The sequence below is a fragment of the Apus apus genome, chromosome 4 (genome assembly GCF_020740795.1).
Source record: "Apus apus isolate bApuApu2 chromosome 4, bApuApu2.pri.cur, whole genome shotgun sequence".
Lineage (NCBI taxonomy): Eukaryota > Metazoa > Chordata > Aves > Apodiformes > Apodidae > Apus > Apus apus.
Genome location: NC_067285.1, coordinates 105,357,132 through 105,383,977, shown reverse-complemented (window position 1 = coordinate 105,383,977; position 26,846 = coordinate 105,357,132). Strand labels below are relative to the sequence as shown.

General features: G+C 36.6%; 1 protein-coding gene across 5 annotated transcripts in view; it reads left to right on the top strand.

The window, feature by feature from the left end:
* The window catches only part of RGS12 (regulator of G protein signaling 12), an 86,951-nt gene that overhangs the window by 44,374 nt on the left and 15,731 nt on the right, over positions 1-26,846 (top strand). For all 5 annotated transcript variants that reach the window (XM_051618592.1, XM_051618596.1, XM_051618595.1 and 2 more), the window contains 10 exons: positions 5,653-5,822; positions 8,692-8,784; positions 9,922-10,065; positions 14,966-15,145; positions 16,360-16,513; positions 17,738-17,814; positions 20,106-20,306; positions 21,938-22,011; positions 24,569-24,695; positions 25,582-25,678. In XM_051618592.1, the coding sequence (XP_051474552.1) occupies positions 5,653-5,822; positions 8,692-8,784; positions 9,922-10,065; positions 14,966-15,145; positions 16,360-16,513; positions 17,738-17,814; positions 20,106-20,306; positions 21,938-22,011; positions 24,569-24,695; positions 25,582-25,678 (1,317 nt within the window). The remainder of the gene's footprint in view (positions 1-5,652; positions 5,823-8,691; positions 8,785-9,921; positions 10,066-14,965; positions 15,146-16,359; positions 16,514-17,737; positions 17,815-20,105; positions 20,307-21,937; positions 22,012-24,568; positions 24,696-25,581; positions 25,679-26,846) is intronic.

Sequence of the window (26,846 nt, the reverse complement as noted above, 5' to 3'; positions counted from 1 at the left end):
CTAGATTAGAGAAAATTTTCACCAGTGTAAACCGTTAGTATATCAGTGCCTACTTCTCTTCCTAGACTAAATAGTATAATATAGTATACATAATAGTATAAATACTGTTGTTCAGCTTTGGTCTGGGGGGATTTATCTCTAAAAAGTAATTATTACGTGTTTAAATACATCCCTTCAGTGTAATACATCTTCTTTCCAAGATCAATGAAGCCTTGTTTCTATCATATGGCTTTTTTAAGAGCCAGGCACTGGAAACCAGCTATACCCTTTATTGCATTCGTTTTACATGGTAACTCAGCTTGTGCAAGGCTGAGGTGTCCGGATTATCAAAAACTTCACCTGGGCTCTGCAAGATAGGTAACATGTAAAAGATAAAGGTACTTGGTTAGTGTTGTTTCCAGAGATGCTGACCAGTAGAAACTCTTAACTGTAATTGATTTGCTTAATGAATTGCAGACAATCAGAAAGCAAACTGTAATAATGCTTAGATGCAAGATCAGTGCTATAGATTGATTATTCTGCAGCAGCTATGCTCTAGGAATAGCAGAAACCATTTTATGCTACTGCAACAACCCATAAGTAGCAGATTTCTCCTGCTTCCCATCTTGGAAACTGTCCATTCTACTGCCTGTGGGCACAGTAAGAGTGGGTGCACAGCATGCAGGCTGTGGCTGATGCTTTGAGCACTGTGCTGTCTAAATCATCACAGGATGGGTCAGTAGTCTCCAGCTAATGTCTGACTTGGCTATGGATACCTGGGTGGCACTTTATTAATAGAAAACCTTAAGGTCAAAGGCCATATAAGGAAGTACATCATCATTCATCTCCCAGACAGAGAGGTGGTGAGGTATCTGAGCTGTTGAGAATGTCTCTAAGTCAGTTCCTACTTGCTATTCCCTGCAGAGATCAGTTCCACAAAGCTGAAGTCTATTATTTCCAAATACTTCAGCATAATGAATACTATATGCATGTCTTTCTCCTAAGATACTACTTTGCTGTAGTTTCTGCTGATTTTTTCTTCTAGTGTTCATCACCTGGAAAGAATTCTGATAAGGAAAGGCATTCCTAAAGACTCTTTTGAAAGGAATCGGATGTTTACAATAATAAATAATGTAAAACTGTATTTTAAAATGTAACTAAAGAAGGTAGAGCAAAAAATCCTCAAAGAAATAAAAAATAAAGCAAAACACTACTGTTTACACTATAAATGCGGGTTGATAATTTCCTCCAACATGCATATGACTTATTTTTCAGTTACATTTGCAGCACATGCTTGCTGTAGTTATGTTCCACTGTAACATAAATAATTCAGGTTCCTTTAGCAGCAGTGGCAAAAGGTCTTTTCTTTAAATTATTTATGTAGCATTTTATAATGCTTTCTGTTAAGTATACTATTGCTTTCTTCTGCTTGAAGCCATGAGGATAAAGAATCGATTTGTTTAGTCTGGTGTTAGAGGCTACCAGGAATTGCTGGGGGGAAGTTTATTAGCTTCCCTTATCCAAAGTTGCAGAGGAACAATGTTCTGTACAATAAGACCAATCTGCACCCAATGGGTTCCGGGACGTTACAGCTGAACTTGGTATGGATTCAGAAGGATGGCTTTCAGTGAATGGCTTGAAGTATTTGATTAAGTGGCATAGTGGTTCCTACCAGCTTTATCCAGGTAATGTACTAAGTGATTAACTGGAGTATATTAATTATATGAATTTATGAATTTCTGCATTTTGATGGTTACATGGAATTACTTGTAGCTTCCCAGAATAATAAAAAGTGTTCATAGGTCGAAAACTACATACGGATTTTATGAAAAAAGCATAGAAAATAATCCTCAGTTAATTATATTCAGACTTACTGCTTCATATTATTTAAAGAAAAACTTTCAAAGCCATCTTATCCTGTATACTTTCAAGATTTTAGTTGATTAAATGCTGGTATTTTCTTACATAGTGCTGGTTTTGTAAAACAAAACCAAGAGCCTACACAGAAAGCATAAAAACAAAGGTGTGAAAGTTTCATATTGTTTTTCTGCAGATTTTTTAAAAACACTACATCAGTTTTCTATTTGAGGAGGGTAATAAAGAATGAGTTCTCACAGCAAGTGGTGCTTCCTTGCTAGGTACAGTGGTTCGTGAACAGAAATAAATTTAATGTTGCTAAGTCTTCTGTGCACCTGAGTTGGGGTTTTCACAGTAAAGTCCTTTAGCATCCTGAGATTCCAAAGAGCTAATCTTTTTTTAAACACTTAACAAGAAGGAGGTGTCCACTTTGCTCAACAGTCTTGTGATTAGGACATTTGAGGGAGGGAATCGGGGCTCTATGTTTCTTCTGATCATCACTTAATTACCATTAGATGAAATATGTGACTCAGTTGGAAAATTTCTCCATTCCTCCTTTCCAAGGTGGGTTAGGAATGCACTAGTTGTGAGGGTTGGGAAACCTGACGCTGAAGTCTTACATTGGAAACATTCCTCTGCAAAGGGAGTGGAGCAAGAGTTTTAGTTTGTAGAGACTTCATTTAAGTATGGTTTTTAGAAACTGTGTACTAGTTTTAAAGATGGTGGGGGTTATTCTTCCCATGTGACCTTTCTTTTTATCTAATTCTAAATCATATACCTGTACTAGTTTTTAAGTGTTTTAATTGCAACCGTTGATACACATGGTAAAAGAAACTAGAGTAACCAAGCCTTTTCTGGGAAAATAAACTTTTCTGTGTTATTTTCAGGTTGGCATATACCCCAGCAGAAATCTGGATAGATCTTAAAAGCAAACTGACTGCATTTTTTGTTTTAAAGAAAACCAAAGCAATGTCAGGGTTAAGCATGAATTCAAATAGCTCATTCTGAAAAAAAATCTGAATTAGCTAACTAAAATCCACTAGAACAGAGACAGTTTACTGTGAATGAATAATCCCTTAATGCTGCTTTAACACTTTGGAGGACCTGTGCCAGTAGCCCTCAAAATTGTTGAAAATGCATTCTTATTTTGGTACATTTGCTTTCATGGACCTCCAGAGTCGGCAGCGTGTCAGAAGAAGGAGAACCCAATGTAGTTTTGAGAAGGTGTAACTCTGCCAGGCTGGAGAGAGGGAGCAGCTGTTAGCAGTTGAAGGTAGTTATCAGTCACCCACTGGTGTAAACACTCAGAAACTAATTGCAGTTTGGCCTTCCTGCCTGCCCCAGGGAAACTGAACAGCCACCACTGGGAGGGAGGGAGGAAGGGAGGAAGGGAGGTGAAGTTGGCCTGCTCAGGAGTGCTGTGCCTTCCATTTTGCAATCCCTTCAGAGTCCTGAGGCACTGTGATTTGTGGATTTAGTTTTGAGTGCTTTGTGCGGCTACTCCCTTATTTCCTCTGTCAGCCAAGTAGGTTTAAATGGTTTGGTGTGTGGGATGTTTGCCTTTCTGATTTTCTCTGAAAGGAATGAGGAAATTTTCATTAAACATGACTGGAGAGTGCTGGGGATTGAACCCTCTAGGAGTGAGACAGTACCTGAAACTGTTCCAGATATGTCAAGAAGTGGGTGTCTATTTATATCCTGGACTGTAAAATAAAACATCCACCTGCAGAGTTAAAGCAAAATACTTCAGATAATACATTTAGATACAATTTTCTTCAGTTTCATACTAGCTTCTTTCACAATTCTTTCACTGTGGTAACAGGTATTCCCTAATGAAACTAACAGTTGACTTGGTTATACTTTTTTTATAGGACTTGAAGGAAAAAGTGAATATTTATTATAAGAAAGTATGGAATTTTTGCGGAGTGTTTTTAATTAGCTTTGATTAAGAAAAATATTTAAATACTTGATGTGTTATTATGGTTCTTAAATATTACCCTCGTTGAAAATAGTTATATTTTAATTCCTCCTTAATGTAATTCTGTATCTTTGTCTTATTTTGTCTTGTTTTAAACAAAGCTTTGCTTACAGAAATATGCAGTAGTTAACTATTACATCTTGGTAAATATTTCCAAGCTACAGAGTATATTTAAAAATGAAACCTCATAACTATTTTTTCTTTAATTTTTATTTTCTGTATAACTGTCTTTATAACTTTTTCCTGTGTTTATAACTATCTTTGATCCTTTTTTTCAAAATTCATACTCCCAAGGAAGAACAATGATATTTGGTAACAGAATTTGGAAGTGCTTTGAAATACATAACACCAAAAAGGAGACCATGGGAGGTCTTATTAAATACTAGTTTAGGTGAAATTACTCATTGCTTAAGTTGTTCCAGGTGATTAACTGAGGAAAATAAACAACAATAAAAATGTCTCTGTGAAGAACCAGGCCACTTCTTACTGGTTGCAAATTCAATTTTCTCAGTCAGGCTACACTTACAGTGAGCTCTATATTTACTTGTGCATTTGGCATAGGGTTATTGAAGATAGCATCTATCGTATTTTTTTTAAATTATTTTCTCACATTTATTACTGCTAATTTATCAAGGACTTGAATGTCTGCTTATTTTTTATACCTTCATCACAGAATCCCATTCAGTTTGGCATCTCTCTAGTACAACCTCCTGCTCAAAGCAGGGTCTGATATGAGATCAGACCAGGTATCTCAGCTTTATTTAGTTGTGTCTTCATAATTAATTAAGCCTCAGATCACCTCTGTGAAGTGGATATCATCTGTGAGTGCTACTGTATCAATTTTACATTTGTGTAAACAGAGATTGAGAGAGTGGTGGTTTGCAACAGGGCAAGCAACAAATAAATGGAAAATTTGTGAATAGGACCCTGCTGTATACAGTTCCCTCTTTTACTTAGAGCTGCTGTTTCACCTTTCCACTTTTGTGAACAAGTGGTCACTTCTTTACCAATTTTTTGTGCCTACTCTGTTTATTGATATGTGACAAAGATGATCTGGAGTCCATGTTTGAAGTTGTTAGAGTCATGCTGCTAGACAAGGTTTTCTTTTCCTAAATTCTCTTTTTATCTTTTAGAATACAAAAGAAATTCCTGGGTTTTTTACCTATAGAGAATCCAATAATTTATCAACTTGAGGTTCCCAACTGTACTATGTTGCTCAAGTCTGGAAAGGAGTCATGCATCCTTGTTTTTATTAGAATCCTGATAAATTAAGGTCTGTGGTTTGATCCCTCTGCTTTCCATGGATTAGGAAGGCACCCATTACTAGCTCATTTTCTTTGGTATTTTCCTCGGTATTTTTCTCAGTTGACTCCTTTCCTAAATTTTCAGTGTTTAACAAAAATCTCTCATTTCCATGAAAAACTTAGAGTCCCTGCCTGCTGATTTAAGAGTGTATGCAATTTTTCTGTCTCCTATCACTACTTGTGTTTTTGCTTGCTGTCTGATCAATGGTGGGTTCTTAAGGGTATGCCTTCCTGGGATAATCTTATGAAGGGTTGCAGTCCAAGGGGAGCAGAAAATTTTGTCAAAAATGTTTATCTTGTTGAGCAAGAAAAGATCTTTCCTTTTGTGCCTGTTTGTTTTGTTCCTGGCAGCAGACTGCTCTTAAGAGACTAACTTAGTTTTCTTTGCAGTGGAAGAGGAGAAAATTGAGAAATGATTGAGGTTGCTTTTCCATAGAGGTGCTCCTAGTAAAAAGGAGGAGGGATACGAAGAGTAAAAGCAAAATAATAATAGTAAAATTTTATTGACAAATTTGTTCGTTTTTTTTTTAACAGAGTTGAATAGTACTGATTTAAAAGACTGCATCAGTGAGAACAGCCTCAGTAGCAATGCCAGTCTTCCCAGTGTACAGAGCTGCCGACGGCTCCGAGAAAGGAGAGTGGCAAGCTGGGCTGTTTCATTTGAGCGTCTTCTTCAGGATCCTCTTGGTGTTAAATATTTCTCAGTAAGTTTTGAAGGATGGTAAGAGGCCTTTCAAAATACCCGATATGGCTGCTGCAGTTTTTTTGTATTCTTTTTTTCTTTATTGATAGTACCCTTACATGGGACAAGAGATGGAATTTGTTGTTACACAGTTGTTATCTGAGCATCTTTCTAAATTTAAACAGGTTCACATTTTAATAAGTGTTCACAATAATACACATTTCTGGATAGCAATGGTTTCAGATAAAAATGAAGGCCATACTTTGCTTTGTACTTCAACTTCTAGAAAGCTTCCCCATTTTATAAAACAGTTACATTTGGTTGTATTTATATCTGTAGCCTTTGAGAAAAGAAAGAGGCAGTAGTTTCTTAAGAACTGGTAATCTATTCATGTTTGTCTGCTAAGGTGTTGGAAGCCATGAAGAAAACTTCTTCAGTGATTCCTGTAAAAGGTTTTTAGAAATACTTTTTGGAAGTAATGAAGGTATCTAACAGCAGGGGTTAAAGCCATGGCTTGCAGGAATAGTGTTGGGTATTTGCAAAGCATAAATTAAGCTTCTTCACAGCACATTTATGAAGTTGTAAGTAGTATCATCTGTTTTATGTGTAAGGAAGTAGATGTTTATACGCTTTTGCATTGTTGCAGTGAAAGTCTCATTCTACATCACAAGGACAATTTGTGCTGTTCAAAGAGTTTTCACAAACCTTTGGTATAAGATTGTTGGACTCCTTTACTTGACACAAAAGTGCATTAACATCAATTGATTAAAAAGCAGACTTCTGTATTAAGTGGTGTGGGGACCCAAAACCTGAAGTTAACTATTAACACCTGTTGAGGAAACAGAGAAGATGAAAGTAAAATAATATATCCTGGATATTATGTTTCCTGTATTTCCATTTTTCTTAGTTGAGTATCCTAAGATTAGCGTTTCTGCTCAGGTACTGAGACAACTTCTTGGACTGAAGGAAAAATTACAATTTTCATCTGATGTTAGAATCCACCTGAAAAATTATATAATTTGCTAGTGAAAGTTTAGTTGTCTTTTCTCATTAGTTTTAAGCCAGCAGTAAACTTACGTACACTTAAGGATGTAAGCCTTGGAGTCTGGCATAAAGTAGAGTCATGGTGCCTGTAAAGAAAAAGGCCTTTTCAAGTGCTAGGTTAACATTCCTTCAAAGGGAAGCTCAGAAGGCCCTGGACTGAGAAGGGAGTCACCTGTAACTAGCCAAAATATACAGGTTTCTGACAGCATTCAAGAACATTGGAGCATCAACATTTAATTTATGATTGCATAGCAAGCATCTCAGTGCATTTGGGATTCTGCGTGCACAGGCCTTTCCTGAGGACAGCTTTGTCACAGAGCAGGATTTACTCTCTAAGAAGGAAAGATTTTGCATGTTTTGCAAATACATTTTGCATAATAGTCTGCTGATTAGAGCAGTCATCCAGGAAATGAGAGACCTGATTGCAAGCTCCCTCCTCAAGTGGTTCAAACCAACATCTCCAGCTTCCCAGCCATGAGTGACAACTGGTAGGCTATGTAATGTTCTCACTGTGGCCCCACTCAGTCTTCCTGAATTGTTGTACAGCCAGCTGTGCCCAAATCATATGGCCAGAAAGAAAAGCAGGAGATGGACTACAGGTTCTGCAGTGGAGACACTGAGCAGGGAAGCAGGTGTTTGTGTTCCAGCTCCTGCTTGCTAATTTGGTTCTCTTTTAATCTGTCATTACATGTAAAATGCAGAGATGTGCTCTGACTACTCTCTGGATTGTCTTAGGTGTTTCAGGTTAGGCATCTGAAAAACTTTTAGTTTAAATTGGGAGCTTGGTAGTGAATTTAGACTCCCAGTATTGTAGTGTATCTCAACTGCTTTCTTACAGTTGGACTCCCTAAACTCTATGTAAACCTTAAAAGCACAAATAAAGTTAAGTTTTAAGTATTTTTTGGGAAGATTCCTCAGCCTGCTTTCTGAGACTGCTTTGTGTGTTAAGGAAGCTTGAGTGATACTGGTGTGACACTTAAGGTTGTGGCTTGTGGGCTGACTTAAAAGAAATTTTCCAGTTAAACACTGATACCTAAAGTATAAACAAGCATTTCTCATTGCATATGTGCCTAGATAGTTGTTTTTTTTTTTTTTTGAGGATGAGGTTAATAATTATTTGTTTGTTTGTTTAGTTTTCCTCTAATGTTTAAAATGCTTTCAAGACACATGCTGAGAGAATGTTGAATTATACAGATTCCAATCAGGGAGAGTTTGTGGTTGTATGGTTTCCCTACTGAATGAGATCCTAGTCTTAATTTATACTTTTGGAAGGTATAATATAAATATCCTGATTATTCTGTGTTTTACTGGGAGATTTTTTTTTCCTGTAAGAATGTGTTTTCCAAGGAGAACCCATGTAACCACATCAGCAAGTAGTGATAAAAGATTTTTTCTAGTTGCCATGTGATGCAGAAAGATGATGTAATGAATACAGAATTGATTACATGCACTGCTTGATAAACATCTACTCTATTACACTAGAACTGCAATTAAAGACAGCTTGTTTCCAGTATAATTTTACAATGTAATTACAACTACTTTGATTTTTTATTAAAAGTTTATTCACTACTTTATACACTAGTTAACATGAAGTTTCAAACCTTGCCTTTGTACATGCAAGTGTTTGATTGTACCTTGATGGATTCTTCTCAGTTGTATACATTTCAAAAGAAGTGAGGAAGAGAAGCACTAGGCATGTATTGGGCATTCATTGATTTGTGTCTTTAGAGGAAAACTGAGCTGTGAGACTGAGATGTCACCATTATGCAAACTTATCAAGCATTATAAATATGTTGTTTGAAATGGCAAGTAACTTCTTTGAGACATTTTTTTTTTTCCCTCCCTAGGAATTTCTACGCAAAGAATTTAGTGAAGAAAATATTTTATTTTGGCAGGCCTGTGAATATTTTAACCATGTACCTGCACATGATAAAAAAGAGGTAGGTCAATGTTGTATTTCAATACAAGGTGTTGCTTACTGAAAATTGTTACTTATGCAAGATCATAAAAGCTACTGGAGCTGGGCCTGGTGTTTATACTGTGTGTAATTTTCTCAGTCCCCTTAGAGTACTGTCCTTAGTCTAAGATGTTGAATATATTTAAACTGCCATGAAATGCAGAGCTAGCTCTGAAAATGAACTAAGGTGGCCTGGATGTTGAAGAGTGGCTAGCTGCCACAGTGCAAGGGACTGCAGAGCAAGTTAGTTCAGCATGTCAAGGAGAAGTGAAAATTAGCCTCTATTGTGCTCTTTCAGTTAGACTGCCTCCACTAGACCAGATAATGTGTTTATAAGTTACTTAGATATAGCTGCTGCTCTAAGTATAGTTGTATTTGTTCACAAATTGTGAGAATCTACATCTCACCTTTTGAAGACACTCCTGGGTTGGTCAGGCAGTTTTGGTGAATTTTGAATTTTATACAAGTAGGCAACATTTCTTTTGACACCACAGCCAAATCTAGTCAGGTTTGCACTGTGGAAACAGTTTAATCTTGCAAATCCCTCTTTGCTTTTTTTATGAAGGTTTTCCCCACTTTCCTCTGTGTTTAAACCTTGTATATTCTGAACACTCTCCTTAATGAGGCTTTTGAGATCAGTTTGATTTGTTTTTCATTATTTCCCGATTGTGGGTGTTTCAAAATCAACAAGTTAAAAACACAGCATGACTGTTTTAACAGTAAATATTTGAATATATATTTACTTTTTTCCTACTTCTAGAAATTGAAGCTTAAAGGATTTATTTAAATAGTAACTGTTATGTAAAAGGCCTAAAATACAAAAAATCTGTTCTCCTTTGTAAGACAGCATTTGATGTGCTTCAACTTTATTACTTTCATAGTTTGATTTTAAGTTTTATTTTAATGGCAACTTTAACTGCTTAAGAAATACCTGATGAATATTTGAATTTTTGAAGGAATTTATATGCCTAAAAGAAACGAAAGATATTAAATGAAAAATGCTTATATATCAAGGGAACTGCAGTGGCTGTATATTTTTGTGTGAAATATATCAGTGTAAAAAATGCCTATATAAAAATATGTGCAAAGATAACATAAATTTAGCATTTCTTTTCTGTAGCTTTCTTACAGGGCTCGGGAGATCTTCAGTAAGTTCTTATGTAGCAAAGCTACAACCCCGGTTAATATTGATAGCCAGGCACAGCTGGCAGATGATATTCTCAATTCTCCACATCCAGATATGTTCAAGGAACAGCAACTTCAGGTAACAGTAGAAAACATGACTGTTGTACATTTATGTCTTTTATCTTTTCATCTGAATTGCTTTAAAGCCCGTTATAGTAGTTTCATGTGCTATGTGTTTTAATGTGCATAAAAAGGCAGAGAAGTGAAGATCATAAAGATTCTATTAGCAGAATAGGAAGAGGCTTTATGTGCATTTACCTATGTGTGGAAAATCGGCATGAACTAAAAAATAACCTGAAAAATACTAATATTGAAATGAAAGTTTAGTGCAAGTACATAATGCTGTGAGGTGCAACAACGTTGCATTTAATGTTTGCATATAGGTGGTTATTCCTCTCTTCAGAGCACCATTGGGTACACAAATCGTGCCTAATTTTGGTTAAAGTGGTTTGTAAAGTATGTCTATTGTACTGAAGGAGTCCTTCCTTGTGCTTTAATAGAACTGTCAAACAAAGATCTTGTTAAAACTGTTGGTGTCTGAAAACCTCTGAAGTGGATGCATTTAAAATAAATTTTTATGTTCGGAACGGTTATGTAACAGCAAGATACATTTCACATTTTCTATATAATTTAATTCTTCTTTGGTAACTCCTACCCTAATAATTTATTGGTAGAAATAATTTTGAGATCATGTTATGTAGAAATCAAGGATATAGCTATAACTGCATAAATGAAGCAGATCACAATCTTAGTCTTTGTGCAACCTCCGACTGCATGCTTTTGTGGTATAAGAGCAGGTGGGTACAATGTCTTCCTCTTTCTGCAAATTTGAGATAGTAAGGTAGGTGTAACTGCTGGGCTGGTAGTTTCTAGCATTACAGCTACACCCACGCACCTAACAAGGCCTAAGGGAATTACCAGCCATGATCTTCCCATAGATTTTTTCATGCATTCCTCATCTTGGCTTTGGGAAGTCTATGCCTGAATTGCTGCTCTTCGTCCTCTCCAAGTTGATTGGTGGAGAAGATGGTGGTCTTATGAGGCTGGTGGCTGGACTGATTGTCCTGGTTTGAGCCAGGATGAAGCCAATTTTCTTTTTACTGGTTTGTTTTTTATTTATTTTTTTTTTTCTTCAGTGAACTCTCTTTTAAGCAGTAGACTTGCTGAAACTAACAGCAAGTTTTCCAGCTGGTGGACTGATAACACCTAAATGTTTATAATTACTGCTGAGAGACCAGGAACAATTTGCTCTGCTTTTTCAATCTGCTACTTCAGACACTAAAGGAGCAGATCAGTTGTGCCTAGAGCCCTCCTGTAGGGAGGAGCGAACTAGACAGATGGCAAAGCTGGCCAATTAAAGTATTCCATCCCATATATAACTCAGGGATCATGGAAGTGAAGCCCTTCTTTCTTCTCTTCTGTCCATGGCCAGTGTCTGGGGACAACTCCATCTATCCATCACTGTTGATCCCTAGGCCTGTGCATTCCTCACAGCTCTCCCCTCAGCTCCTGTCTGCTCCGTTACTCTCTCCAGCAGGTTCCAGACATTTCAGAACTGCTCATGGCTCAGGAGATGCTGTGGGAGTTGCTGGGTCTAGAGGGAGGTGATAAGGGTTTTGCACATTCCTGCACATACTTGTATATATTTCTTTTTATCCTTACTATTAAAGCTTAGTTTAGTTTTCAATCCAGAAAGCCTCTCTTTTTATTCCCTTTCTCCTTTCCCTACCTGGGTGGGAAGAGGAGAGGATAGAGAGCATTGTTGGCATTGGCTCCTCAGGTTTTCATTGTCCTTTGAAAATTCTGTGTCCTTAGGTTGGAGGGCAACCTGCTTCTCTGAAATTATCAGAGCCTCTAGTTCTCCTGAGAGGTCTCTCAGTCAGGCCTGTTCCTCTCACTGAAAAATAAGTTGAAGCAGGAGAAGAGTTACTTCTGCCAAAGAAAAAGGCCTCAGCACTAGGTATGCCAGCTGAGGTAATAATGGTGCGCCTGGTTGCGGTTCGTGCTGGCTAATCATCTGCTGTGATAGCCCTTAATATCTTGGTTTCATTAAGTGGTGGCTCTGCAGCAAGTCAGTTTGTGGTCCTGATGGGTAGCATGACCTCAGGAACACAGAACTGCAGGTATGTGCAGTTACTACAGCACACCTCTACAGGCTTTGGAAGTCCAGCTTATGGTGGTGACACCATCTTAATAATGTGAAGGCTCTCTGTGGTCTTTCACAAGATTTTGTTCGTTTTTTGGCACTGAGCATAGAGTGCAAGAGTGCTGATTGGTGGTGGTGGTTGGTGTTACGTGATGCTGGGGAACATGGAGTGTTGCTGTAAGGCTGCTGTGGAGTTGCAGAAGTGTGTGTGGGGAAAGTGTCTTGGAAAGCACTGCAGAGGCTACAGCCTCTCAAGCACTGGCTGTCGGGGACACGGCTGGAAGTTTCTTTCTGTCCATAGCCTGACAAATTTGCCCTTCAGGCTGTTAGAAGTGATGTAATACAATAGTGTGGATGCAGCCAAAATACCAAGTTATGATTTCATTTTTTCTTGTAGTAGAAGAACAACAAGCATTTTGAGTGTTCGCAAGATGGTGTAGGTCACTTAAAGATGGTAAAATAAGAATACAGTATTACTTACTTCATGTAGGGTTTTGTAAGTGGACGCAAGTTTTTCTACCCTTGTTATGTCTACAGCTCAAATAATGCTTTTATAAAAGCTGTATTTCTCTTTCTCATTTTTAAGAACAAGAAATAGCATCTGCAAGATTCTTCCAAGTAAGCAGGAGTCATTAGCATGTGTAAATTAATATAATAATGCTAAGTATAGGAAATTGGGGCTGTAGTGTGGGTTAGCAGCGTCGTAGGGCAGATGATGATGATGAGCTCAAGGTAAATTAGTTAAGCTATCATCACTCTGTCCAGGAAATTAAAAGGCTGGAATGTTTTTGCTATATTTAATCTGCAGGCTTTATCTCTGCAGTAACTCTCTTTGTGTCTCTTAGTATTTTCCTTTTTCCTTTCTACCTAGAGGGAAATAAAAGTTTTCTCTTTTTTTGGTGCTAGATTCTGCAACAGGGCCAGTGTAAAGTATTGGTGTAAGCTGTACTAGAGAATTGTGTCTTATCTTTTGGGGGCACAAATTGCATTTAGCTTAAAATACCGTGATTTGTTGACCAGTGTAAGCTCTATAGGCTTAATTTTCTTAAAAACCTGAAGGACAGGTGAGGTATTTTGTATTTTTCATGTAGCTTGGTTTTTTGCATCAATGTTAGTGTTTGCAGACTGTACTTGACTATTTTTCCCCAGTAACCTTGTATCAGCAGTGCATCTGTGAGTCCTTGAAATGGAGGCATTTTGATTTCTTGTAATTTCTCCTCAATATTTTTACTCTGTATTTGGCAGTACAACATGGTGTTGTTCTCTGAGGTCAGCAGAACTCAAGAAACGTTTCAAAGCTCTGTGCATTGTGTACACTAAATTTCTTGCGCCTCGGCCTCTGAAGCTAGTTGACTTTTTGAATTTTGCTGTTGTACCTGCCTGTGGTCAGAAAAGGGTTGTATTTTTCATGGTGTGTGTGTGTGTGAGAGAGAGAGATTCCCCTTTGTGAGCAGGTTTTCAGGTGGGAAGAGTTACTTGACACTGGATCGTGTCTTTGACACTGCATGGAGAGAGAGCACATTTGTCTTGTGCTGAGCTGTTTCAGCAGGTTAAGTGGGATAAACTAACTCTACGAAATTATTTTTGCCTTGCAGAAAAGAGTTTGTTAAGAGGGCTCAACAAACATGACAGGTGGCACCTAAGAGGGAATGGGAGTATATGAGGAGAAGGCAAGAATGTGGAAGTTAACATTCAGTTTGAGTTAGGTTTCTGTGGTGCTGCAGCATCTTGCTGTTTGCCAGAAAAGCTTTGGGCTGATACTTGCTGAGAAGAGTGTCTCTGTGTGATCTGAAATATTATTTCCATCTGCAGCTGAGCCACTGTGGCTTAGTAATGGACTTCCCTGTAGATTCTTGGGAAGGTCGTAACCAGTTGGGTGGCACATCCTGTTCTTCATTTGTAGGGAATTTTTAGTGTCCAAAAAAGGCAGCATTCATACTGTTTTTCAGACCCACTGAATCTCTGGAGAAGATGTAAAGGTAACTGTATGAATACACTTAAAACTATAGGTTTTCAAAAATGGAACAAGAGGGTCAAACATTCTGTTTAGTATTTAAGCAGGAGCTTCTCTTCCTTTACTTTCATACATGTAGCTAGATTAACCTCTGACTTTTGGTCCAGGCCTGGTATACAGCTGTTTGCTTCCTGTGTAGTCGAAGAGAAATGCTGGTTCTCGTCCAGAGTAGCCATTTTATGTATACTGTTCTTTTTCTAGGTCTTGATTTTACAACACCTTGATTATTGACTGTTTCAAAACTTATCTTTTTTTCCTTGGTCACAAGAATGTTGCATAATGCTGTAAAGGACTCTTTGCTCCTCTCATCATCAGTAATTTACCTGGTGTATCTTGTACCATTGCATTCTGTTGCATATTGTGATTACATCATATTCCTGAGTTTTATAAGCCTTTTTCTTGTTCACAGCTATCTTAAACACACTTGTGTAATTAATCCTGTCACATATAGTACTAATGTAATAATCTTTAAAAAAGTATTTAAAATTGCTAGCTTGCTACGTGCTTCACATAGAACGTACAACATGTACAACGGCATTCATGCAGTGAATTATGGCTATGAGGATGGTGGTGTCAGGACTCTACAGCATTTCAGCTTCTCATGCACTTTGCACAAAATATCATTTTTCTGAAGCTGTGCTGAGGGAATAGATTAAATTATGTTTCACTACAAACTGGTACAGTGTTAAAGTCACGCCTACTGCTGTTTACAGGTCAATGTCTCAAATTTTGTGGGAGTTGGCTGTTGCAAAATAGCTTCATTTTCATGATGTGTTGTTTAAGCTTACGTAACCATTCTCCATTGCATTTTAATTTCAGATATTTAACTTGATGAAGTTTGATAGCTATACTCGCTTTCTCAAATCCCCCCTTTACCAAGAATGCATTTTAGCTGAAGTAGAAGGTCGTCCTCTTCCTGATCCTCAGCGTGTTCCCAGCAGCCCCACTTCTAAACACAGTATCAGTTCAGAGAAGTCCAATATCTCAACACCGAAAAAGGTTACCTTTCTGTTGTTGTTGTCTGAAAACTGTATTCTTAAATGTTTGTCAAGTTCTTAGAAGTTAATATATAAAAAGCAATTAGAATGTTTGTTTAGTGCTGGCTAATACGGTTACAGAATCTTTATGTACTCAGGAAAATACTTTTTTAATCTGTGCTTTTGAATCAGATTTCTAGCTATTGACTTATTGAATATAATTTTAAATATTATTATTTAAATGTGTGTACAAATAAAAAAATAGGATTATTGAATGCATCAGTTCAGAAGCTTATTTTGATTGAATATTAAAATTAAGATGTGATATTTTAACCTTTGCTGAGAGCAGACATTTGATCAGAAGTTATTGGAGAAGGCTTAACTTAATCTGACTCATCTTTGCAGAGCATAGTTTTTTAATATCTTAGCCCCTATGGAACTAAGATAATGCCATGTAAAACAGATACAATTGCTTAAAAATTAGACCAATAGTCTTACTGATCTAGTTTTATAGAGAGTTTATTTTTTCTTCACATAGATAATATCACCACAGTATTACGTAACTATATGGGTAAATTATAACTTTGCATTTTTCATGTCAATCACTACATGTCGGCCCATCTGCTATTATGCATTTTTATGACTAGGAGCCTTTTTTAAAGTAGCATTTTAAGGAATACTCTTAACAATCTAACAAGAATGGTAGTTTGATATAAGCAAATTCAGTTTAATATAAAACATTCCTGATGTTTGTATTCTTCAGCACTAACAAATACTTTGATTATACTTGTAAATGTTAAACAATACTTTGTCAGAGTCTTTAAATGCAGTTCAAGTTCAAGCCTAGCCTGAGAAAAATATCTGCAATACTGACAAGAAATTCTGTGTTTTAAAAGCAAGGCAAATGGCCTTTCCACATTAACTTAGTCATTGCTGGTGAGATGTGGAAAGTTCTTTCATGTCTGCAGGAGCTCTTCAAGGCTTGTTTCCAGCTACTGTTTTGTACTCTGTACCCACTAGGACATTTCCAGCTATATATTTATTTCCACTGGGGTGCTTTTTGGTTTTGATTGCTACTGAGAGGGATGCTGGCATATAGACTTGTGAGTGGGGTACAGAAGACAGTTAACCTGACCATCACACTCTCATTTTGGGAAGAAATGTGGGAAGGTTTATTTTAGATAACATACTTAAAACTGTGTTCCAACCAATTATTTAATTGTGTTTTGGTGATAGTTAAGTGGTAAATCAAAGTCAGGAAGATCTTTAAACGAAGAGTCAGGAGAGGAGGACACTGAGAAGAAAAAAAGGGGAACATTTTTCTCGTGGTCAAGAAGTAAGAGTTTGGGAAAATCACAGAAGAGAAAAGAAAATGGTGATTATCCAAATGGTGAGTATTCACATTCCACTTTGTTGCAAAGTTGTTTCAGCAATAGGTGGGATTAATCTCATCATGTTTAGTTTGCATCTAAGTGCATGCTTTGTTATAATAGAGGGGAAAAACACTGTCAAGTCAGAAGGCCATAGCCTTGCTAGTATCACTGGGAATTTTGTGAAAACAGATCTACAATTAAATAGATAAAAGTTTAAAAATATTTAAATTTGTTTTTATTGACTTTTTTTTCTGCCTTACAGCAGACTCTGCATTTCTGTGTGTTGGCAATTGCTTTTTCAAGCAGAGAGCTACAATTTTTGTTGTAAAGTAATTTCAACTCTTTACAGAGAAGTTCAGGAGCTGAACATGCAAATAGTGCTACAGTTACAGCTATTTAAAAATTACTCCATCTGCATTATCCTACCTTTCTTTTATTAGTGCCACACAAGTGTGTTCACTTTTGAACACACTTGCTACATGTTTCCACTTTTCCTGACTAAAACGAAAAGAGTCAGAGTTGTGAAAATCTTTGTAATCTGCTGTTTTATTACTTGCCTGTTATTGAGAGTTTAAGAAAGAGTTCCCCTATGAAAGCACCTGACATGGCCTCTGGAGGATGAGATGGAAGTTTTGCATTAACTCATTCTGTTGAGTTTAAAAGAATATATAAATTCCATTGAAGCAACAAATTTGGATCATATTGTTACTATGGCTTCTTCTTCTCTTTTTTCTAGTATAGGCCCAGACCCAGAAGGGATCTTTGATCATATGATTAGTTTAAGTGTTCTCATTGTACTCGTATGTGAAAAGGCATCAGGGACATTTGCTAAGATTACGGTCTTAAACTTCTGAAAGTGACGAGTGATTGTCTTAGATTTTAGTTTTCTAACACCGTACTTGCACTCATAAAAATATTTATATTCCTTGAAAATGTCTGAGGATGTAGAATAGCTTTTAAATTTTTAAAAACGTTTCAAGAGTAAAAAAAAAAGCTAGGGTTTTTTGTTTTGTTTATTTAATATAAAAGCACATGGGGTTATTAAAAGGTTGCATAACCAAGAAATACTAAATGAAACATTGTTTCCATTTTCCATGCTTCCGTGCACAGTGTGAAGATTTGGTGTTTTTTCTTTCAATGAGAAAAAATTTTTTTTCTGGCCAGAGGATCCAATATTTGAAATAGCTTCCTGTCTTACAATAAAAATAAGCATTTTTACTGATTGCTGATTCTTTCCACAGATTCTATTCAGTCCAATGGGTTATCATACAGACGGGAATCACAAGGCTCGATGTCATCAACTGCTAGTCTTGACTTGGTAATTAATGGCCAGCTCTTAATAATGAAGTGGGGAAGCAGTGAAAAGAGTGACTTACTATTTTTCTAAGTAGTGTGAAGTAATTTGTTTGAAGTAATACTTTGAGAAAGGGTCTTTAAGTGATCTATTTAGAGAACAAAATGTAATATTAAGCAGTTTTAAAATACTAGAAATATAATAGAGATTGTGATTGTGTATTGGTTCTTATGTTGTCCTTGTAACAGAAACAAGCCTTTGCTTCTTGTCTGTCTTGTCTTCTTGTCTGTCATCAGGCACTAGTAAACTTCCAGAATAAGTTTACCTTTCAAAGGGAGCTACTGTAGCTTTCTATAAACAGGTTTTTCCACCTACTAGAGCTTTGAGATTCTATTCTGAACATACATGTTGACAGCTTTACCTTTACTTGACCTGTATGCAAGCTGTGTTAGGTTGATTTCTGTGGTACCAGGGTCTGTCATGCTTCTTTCTGTTTCTTTTAAAGTTGTTAATTTTTTTCCTCTCAACATTACAATTTAAATCTGTTCCTAAAATCTGAGGAAAGAGAGGTAGGGAATTTCATCGCAAACTCTGTGATTTTGTCATACTATGTAGGAAAATACTGTGCACGTTGAATACTGTTCAGTTTTGAGCCCCTCACTACAAGAAGGACGTTGAGGGGCTGGAGCATGTCCAGAGAAGGGCAGTGAAGCTGGTGAAGGGTCTGGAGCACAAGCCTGACCAGGAGCCACTGAGGGAACTGGGGTTGTTTAGCCTAGAGAGAAGGAGGCTTTTCACTCTCCCACAGCTACCTGAAGGGAGGTTGTAGTGAGGTGGGGATAGGTCTCTTTTTGCAGGTAACAAATGGTAGGATGAGATGAAATGGCCTCAGTTTGTGCCAGGAGAGGTTTAGATTAGGTATTAGAAATTTTTTTTTCACCGAAAGGGTTGTCAAGGATTGAAAAAGGCTGCCCAGGGAAATGGTGGAGTCCCCATCCCTGGAGGTATTTAGAAGATAGGTAGATGTGGTGCTTGGGGACATGGTTCAGTGGTGGAATGGCAGTGCTGGGTTAATGGTTGGATGTGGTGATCTTAAACCTCTTTTCCAACCAAAAGTTTTCTATGATTCTGCAATTCTGTAATCAGTGAAGACACTGTGATTGTTAAAAATCAAGTTCTACATTTGCAATGTAAAACTAGTGAAATGCAAAATTAAAATAGTATTAATAATAGAACATCAATGTATCAATGTCATACTTTAAATTTATTTTAACTATGTTAATAGGAAGGAAGAATATAAAAAAGGAGTTACTATTTTTTTTTAGTCTTGATATCTGTCTCTAGTAGATGAGATTCTAGGAACTGTGTGATTTTGCCCGTTGTACAAATTAGAGATGTAGGCATGGCCAAGTCATGTTTACCTCTGTTGCAGAAAAATCTTGTCTTAAGAAACAGAAAATGCAAAGCCTCCTTAAAGCAACAACCCCTCTTTTCTCTCCCACTTTAACTGATTAAGACAGAAAATTATCGTGGTTTGGATGAGAAGCAGCAAGTTAGAGAAAAGGCAGAATAAGTACCTTAAAAGACTGTTGAAAACAGTATTTTGCTAGTGCCCTTTTAAGTTTTATGTAAGCTTTTTGTTAAATTTTCAAAGATACTTCTGATATTTCATAGTGTTCCTCTTCTACTGTTACTACTGTGCCCTTTAGCCTTAACCTGTAACATTATACTTTTTGTTCTCTTTAATAATAAAAATGCCACATTGTCAAGTGAATTTTTTTAAAAATTAATTTTTCTGTGGTGTATTTATGTGTATCATTGAGATTATGTTAAAAGAAGAGGAAATTTTGTTTGAAGAACCTTGTGTTTAAAAGCATTCCTTGTCACTTAAATGTTCATTCATGATGTGCCAATGGTAATTTTTACATCAGCTGCTCGTTATTGAGTACAGACACTTAGTATTTGGAAGCTAAATAAGATTTTATTTACCATTTACACTTTTAATTAGGAGTTCTGTTCTATAATTTGAGAATCTTATAACCTGTTTTACACACTTGCTGTCTAAAACTTTATCTGTTCTTGAAATACATTTAGATTTGTGCAATGTTGTTATCTTTAAGTGTTTTTTTGTGTTTGTTTTTTTTTTGAGGATTTAAATTTGTCTGATGTTTGTGTTATTTGGAAAGATTTCTAAACAGTGAACATTATAGAAAGCATGCTTCTTGGCTTGGTTGGTTTTGTAAAAGCTCTAAAAGTTTATGTATGTTCCTAATTTTCCTGTTGGGCACTGAGTTTTCTTTCTTTCTCCTGTCAAGTCTGAAACCTCAAGATTGCCTGCATTTGTGCCAGATAAAGAGAAGTCCCCCAAATACTGCTGTGTAAACCTGCCAGATGGTTCATCCAGCAAAATGGCTGTTAAATCCGGATTCTCTATTAAAGAGGTGCTCTCTGGGCTCTGCGAGAAACATGGCATTAATATTGCTGCAGTGGACCTGTTTCTGGTTGGAGGTGATAAGGTATTGCATATTCCTCTGTGGTTTTTTTAAGTGTTTTCATGCTTATTTTACTAATGAGGAATTGTGTTTTCTCAATACTAATACATATCTCCTGGCTCCCCCTATAGTTTTACATTGTCAGTGCTAGTTGATTGGACGAGAATTTTAGTGACACTACAACTGGTAGATTGTACTGTGGTTGGTTATGGTGCCTACATTGCAGAAAGCAGAAGAAGACTTGTGACAGGTTAATGTAGGTATCTAGTCCGTGTAGTTTGTCCAGGGGAATGGTTAGCTTGTACTTGAATGAATTCCTGCATCAGGAATAGTGTGGCCAGCTGGAATAGAGAGGTGATTGTGCCCCTGTACTCAGCACTGGTGAGGCCACACCTCGAGTACTGTGTTCAGTTCTGGGCCCCTTGCTACAGGAAGGATGTCAAATTGTTGGAGCGGGTCCAGAGAAGAGCTACCAAGCTGGTGAAAGGTCTGGAGAATAAGCCCTATGAGGAGAGGCTGAGGGAACTAGTTTGAAGAAGAGGAGGCTGACGAGAGACCTCATTGCTCTCTACCTGAAAGGAGGTTGTAGGGAGGCAGGAGTTGGGCTCTTCTCTCAAGTGAATAATGGCAGGATGAGAGGAGATGGCCTGAAGCTGCACCAGTGGAGGTTTAGACTAGATATTAGAAAGAATTTCTTTACCAGAAGAGTGGTTGGACAGTGGAACAGGCTGCGCAGGGATGTAGTGGAGTCACTATCCCTGGAGGTATTTAAAAGAAATGTAGATATAGTGCTTAGCTACATGATTTAAGCACTGAATGGTTAATTAGGTTATGGTTGGACTTGATGGTCTTCAAGGTCCCTTCCAACCAGGACAATTCTATGATTCTATGAAAGTGTCCACAAAGAAAATAAATGTGTTGCAGCAGATGGTACTTCATTAAAGCAAAGAAGCATAATGACATTCAGTTGTTCAAAGGTGAAATGAGATTAATTGATGCTAGAATTGAAGTACGTATTTTAATCTTGAGGAAAATTTCCAAGACAGCAGTCCACATTGGTGCAAGGTGGTGGCTCTTACTCCAACAGAGCTATCTCCAATTCAAAGAGATGCTGTGGATGTGAAAAATTTACTGTCTTAAATTTGTACTTCCTCTTCTATATCCAGGGTCTGAAGCTCATAAGGGCTGGTCTTAGTAAAGACTGAAGCAAAGAAGGCATTCAGCAGCTCTGCCTTCTCTGCATCCTCTGTTACCAAGGCTCCCACCTCATTCGGCAGTGGGCCCATATTTTCCTTATTCTTCCTTTTACTACTGATATATTTAAATAAGCTCTTTCTGTTCTCCTTTGCTTCCTTTGCCATTTTAAGCTCTAATTATATAATAATTTATTTAAGTTGAATGACAGACACTTGTTTTAAAACACTAAGTAAATGCTGACACCAGGGGAACTTGAAGTTTGGTCCCTGTCTCACAAGTAGCCAAAATAAAATACACCTTAATCACGTTGCATGTAGTAAATGGGTAACTGCTGGAATGCAAACAACCTATATTAAAGATTTTTTGAGTTACCTGAACATTTTTTAACCACTCAGGTGTTCTTTTTTCACATATTTTCAAATTAATTTGCTCTCTCTCCTTTTGTCCTTGACGTGTAGCCACTTGTATTGCACCAAGACAGTAGCATCCTGGAATCTCGGGACCTACGTTTAGAAAAACGCACTTTATTTCGGTAAGAGTCAAAAATGCTAAATTCTTCTGGCATTTCCCACTCCATTTGCCATTTTACTTTTTGTAAGTCCACTGAAGTACATTGTCAGTCACCTGTGCAGCAAAACAGTTGTTAATGCAGGGAAGAATTTGTCTGACTCCAGTAAAAAATACAGACAGCTGTGCAATACAACGGTTGCAATCCATAATCCAGCACGTGGGGTCAGAGGTTCCCATTCAGTGTACATGCAAATTAGAAGAAACAGGAAGATGACCTGTTTCAGTCTGTAACTGAAAGTAATTGACTTCCATGCCTTGCAGTTAAATAGATACTCAAACTGTGAGTTAAGTAAAAGTCCATTTTTACTTTGGGTTGCATTACTTAGGCAAGAGGTGGACATTCAGCATGGGCATTCTCTAGATTTCACAGGTGCCTAAGCTGGATATTCTACCTACATTTAGGCACTGATATCCCTTAGATGTAGACCCAAGCTGCTACAGGCTTTCTGTACAGATGATGGTGAAATTGAGGTACCTCTAAAAGGTAACTTGGATGAGGACAACCAATGTAAGGATCAGTGGGAGAAACGTGGGCCTACAGCAAGATTCCAAACTGAGAACAACACCTCACAAGTTGTAAATCCTGCAAGGGGAAGCTTTCTGGATTGCTGCCTTGATTATAAGAGGGATTTTGATGCCAATGTTCCAGTTTAGGGACTTGTAGGTGTTGTTATGATATCTAACCGCTCAAGCTGAAGCAGTTGTGAACAGGCATGTAGGTCAGACCTGCAGGCCCAGAGGGACCGTTCACATCAGGAAGAGACTTGTTTAGTAGCTTGAAGCAGCATCAGAGTGAGATGGAAACAGAATTTAAAGTCTCCTAGTCTTACCCTAAATGCAGCAATAAAAAAAATAGGCCTTTAAGATGAAATGGATGTATTTATTGATTCTATGTTTCCATTCAGTTAGATCTGTACTTATGTCCCTAACTAATTGTATAATATCAAGTTATCTGATTTTTAACTCTGAATCTTAAACAAGTCAATGCTATAATATTATTATGGGTAAAACATAATTCAGCACATTATATACTAATATTGTTTTCTATTCTATTTTATCTGTTTCTATTTTTTTACAAAATGCCAGAAAATGTTTTAGTATTCCTAAAAACTCCTGAAATAATTATTTCAGGAAAAAGTTATAAAGTAGAACATTATTGAGCTGTGCTTTTGAAATGAATAAAATTTATTTTGTCAGGCATGCTTTATATCACTTTCCTTTAGGAAGCACAGCTAGTTTCTATTTAAGGGCACTTGAGATTATGAATCTGGTGTGGCATATTCAATTTTGAAATTGAGATTGAGCAGTCTTTTATTAGGTGTGAGTTACAGAGTTTCCAAAACTATAAAAAGGAACTTTCAAGTAGGCAGTAACATATGTTACTAATGTGTTAATTGAAGTGCAGAAGTGTCCTACATTATTTCCTTCTGTGGGTAGACACTGTGTAAGCAAAAATACTCAAATATTTGGAATCTTTTCAGACATAAGACAAATACTATGTGGATATACTTGGTTACCTGCATGTCTGCCACTTCTATTAATGATTAAAATTGTTAATTTCTATTTAGTAGCTGCTGTAGTCAAAGAAAATATGGAAGGCAAAGTTTCTTGTATAAGGGAAAAGTTAGTAAGATTAAACATCTTGTATTTAAGTAATTTTTGTTAGAGAAAAGATAGGGCTTACATTTAACCATGACTTACAGCATGATTAATAATTTTCATTTAGTTTGATTAATTTTGATAATGTATGTATTTTCTGATATTTTCTGTTATGGAGGAATCAGGGCACATATAAGAGCATTTAAAAAAAACCACCAAACTAGGCACAGTTTTGTGCAGGGAAATACATGTAAACGGAATTGTTGTTCAAACTTTGAAAAATATTTCATATTTTTTTTTCCTATTTTGATGAAATGCTGTAAAATTGCTTAAGAGACTCTGAAGAAGGCTATTTTCTAATCCTTTAAATTCCAACTGAATATAAGTTTCTTTTACAGAAATTTTTGTGATATGATGATATCTAGTCAGAAATTAGCATCATCTGGAATTCCACTGTATTTGTTCCTATGCCTAAAAAGAAAAATCAGAATTCCTGTCCAAGCCCATCTCAAGTAATTGAATAGGACATTGTGAGTCCCTCTTGGGGAAGTGAGAAGAAATATTTGTCTTGCATCCATAGTACAGGCATGAGTCACTTGGGAAGCACTCCTTGACCAGAATAGTCAGAGCAATCTCACTGAAAAGACAGAATTGGTATGGAATGTATCTAGTTGGTGTGAGGATCACCATGCAATTAGGTTGGCTCATGCCTTCTCTCAGCTCTGACCAGAGAAACAGGGGAAGTTTTATTTATATGAAAAGTACTATATAATTTCCAGCTGGGAATCGGTTTCTGCTACTGAAGCTTCAGGGTCACTGGCAGTAAAGTAACATAACTTTGCTGAAGTTGGATTTTATATATTTTGTAAATTATTTTATTGGAATATTTTGTACTTAATGTTAAAATGGATGTGTTTCAGGCTGGATCTTGTTCCAATCAATCGATCAGTTGGTTTGAAGGCTAAACCCACAAAACCAGTAACAGAGGTCTTAAGGCCTGTGGTTGCAAAATATGGCTTAAATCTTAATGAACTTGTGGCAAGACTAGTAAGTATCTTTTGATGTAATTCAAGCTGCAATATTTTTTTGGCTGGAGAAGATCACATGATAGTCCCTGAAATTATTCCTGTCCTTATAATTAAGCATTAAAATCTGTATTTAGAACTACATGTTGAGATGAAAATGCAGAGAGTCACAACCATTATGCTTATCAGGAACTACCTCAAAGCTTTAGTCTGCATCTGTTGTATATTCTCCTTCAGAATAAATCCAACATCCTAAATAATAGAGCCTGAATTTAGCTTCTTCCCAAGCTCAGCTTTTCCTATTATGAGCCAAGAAAAACTATTGTTCCGTTATCCTGGGAATCAGGAAAGTTGCCTCAAATCCCCTCACAGAAAATTTCTGATTCAGCTTCTCTACAGCTAAACACTTGCCAGCATTATCTCTAGTCTGTTACAATGGAATATCAAGGAAAGGAAAGTTATTTTTCTGGTATTTCTATAATGAATACCGTCTTGGTTGAACCAATCCATGTTTTTAAAATAACTGAAAGACATGTTTGTATAAAGATAACTGCATTTAATAAAATGACAAAATTAACAAAGTATGAGAGATTTAGATTATAAAGTAATCTCAGACTTCCTCTGAAAAATGTAATTTGCTGAACATGCACAGGTTGGTCCCAGAGTATTTGTACATGCTTGAGAATCGGATGATCTTTTTTCTCCTTGTATCTTCTTTTCCCTAAATGGAAAGGTAGTTTTACACAAATGGAATAAACATTTTTAGAATGATAGAAGAAAGATACACTGAAGCTACACTGAACCATAAAAATACGTTACTCATTTTCCTTCAGGAAGTGTCAGAGTGCATAAATTTGTTCTGAAAACAGCTTTTTCTCTATTATATACAAACTGTGATCCGACTTTAGAACGGTGAGCAGGAACCACTTGATCTTGGTGTCCCCATATCTAATCTGGATGGTCAGCGGGTTGTTCTAGATGAAAAAGAGCCAACAAAGGGTAGAGGTAAGTTGGCATTAAAGCTTCTAGTTATGATGTCAAATCAGTTTAGTGAACCCTAACTTTGGTTAGTTTCTTCTGTTGATGCAATGGTTGAGGTAAATGTAATTAGATTTGGTTATATCACATGTAGCATTTTTTTTTTTTTTTTTTAGCTAGAAAGGAGTGCAGTTTGTAAAGGTTGAGGATTAAATGCATCTGTTGATACCGAGTACTTTACTGTTGCTGTAAGAAAATTTGCACTAGTAATACTTGCACTTAGCCATAGTTTCACACACATGTTTAGGGACATATTGCCCAGTAATAATAGTAAAATGCCACATAACTTGTGTGAATTTGGCAATTAATTAGTAACAAACATTCTGTATAAGTAAAACAGATGCAGTTTGTGCAGCATCTATTTATACTGCTGTGATAACTCCCTTTTTTAACCTGAGAATGTAGTAGAGCCTACATCTCCAGTTTTAAGTGATGATTTCTGGAGATAGTTCTCAAAAGAGAACATAATATGTGATTTCCCAGGACAAAATAATTTGAAAGTAGAAGCTAAGCAGCTGAACAGCTGACAATTTTTTGGCACAATAAACATGCTAGATTAATGTAAGCAGCCTTGAGAGTAAAGGTTTGGTTTTGTTTGGTTTCATTCTTTTTATAGGTATATTTTAAAGAATGAAATTAGGTGTGGTTAAATGAAATTGACTTTGAGCAAAGATCCTGTTTGATAAAGAGCTAGGAGAATAAAGATGGAGGTATTTATTGAGAAGAATCAGATTTGTAATTTTTCTAGGAAACAGAACCAGTTGTAATTTTAAAAGAAAACCCAAACCAATCTAGATACTCTCACAGATAATTAGTTTAAGGATTACAACTAAAAGTATAACCCTATGTGCAGCCAGCTGCCATAAAAGCCCAAATCATAGATGATCATTCTAGCACTCAGTCTTCAGTCAGTATGTTTGTTGTAGGAAAAGTAATTTGAAGGAGCCATTTAGTTACTTAGAAGTAGACAAGGAGGATATGGCAGTCTAGAAAACATCAGATGCATGAAACAGGTTGGAAAAGATTCAATATGTCCTTCAAATGGTCTTTTCTGCTGATTTGCTTTTTCTTGTTTAAATTCTAAATTTGAAATTGAATTATTACTGCAGATTTTAAAAGCTTTTAAATCTAAATA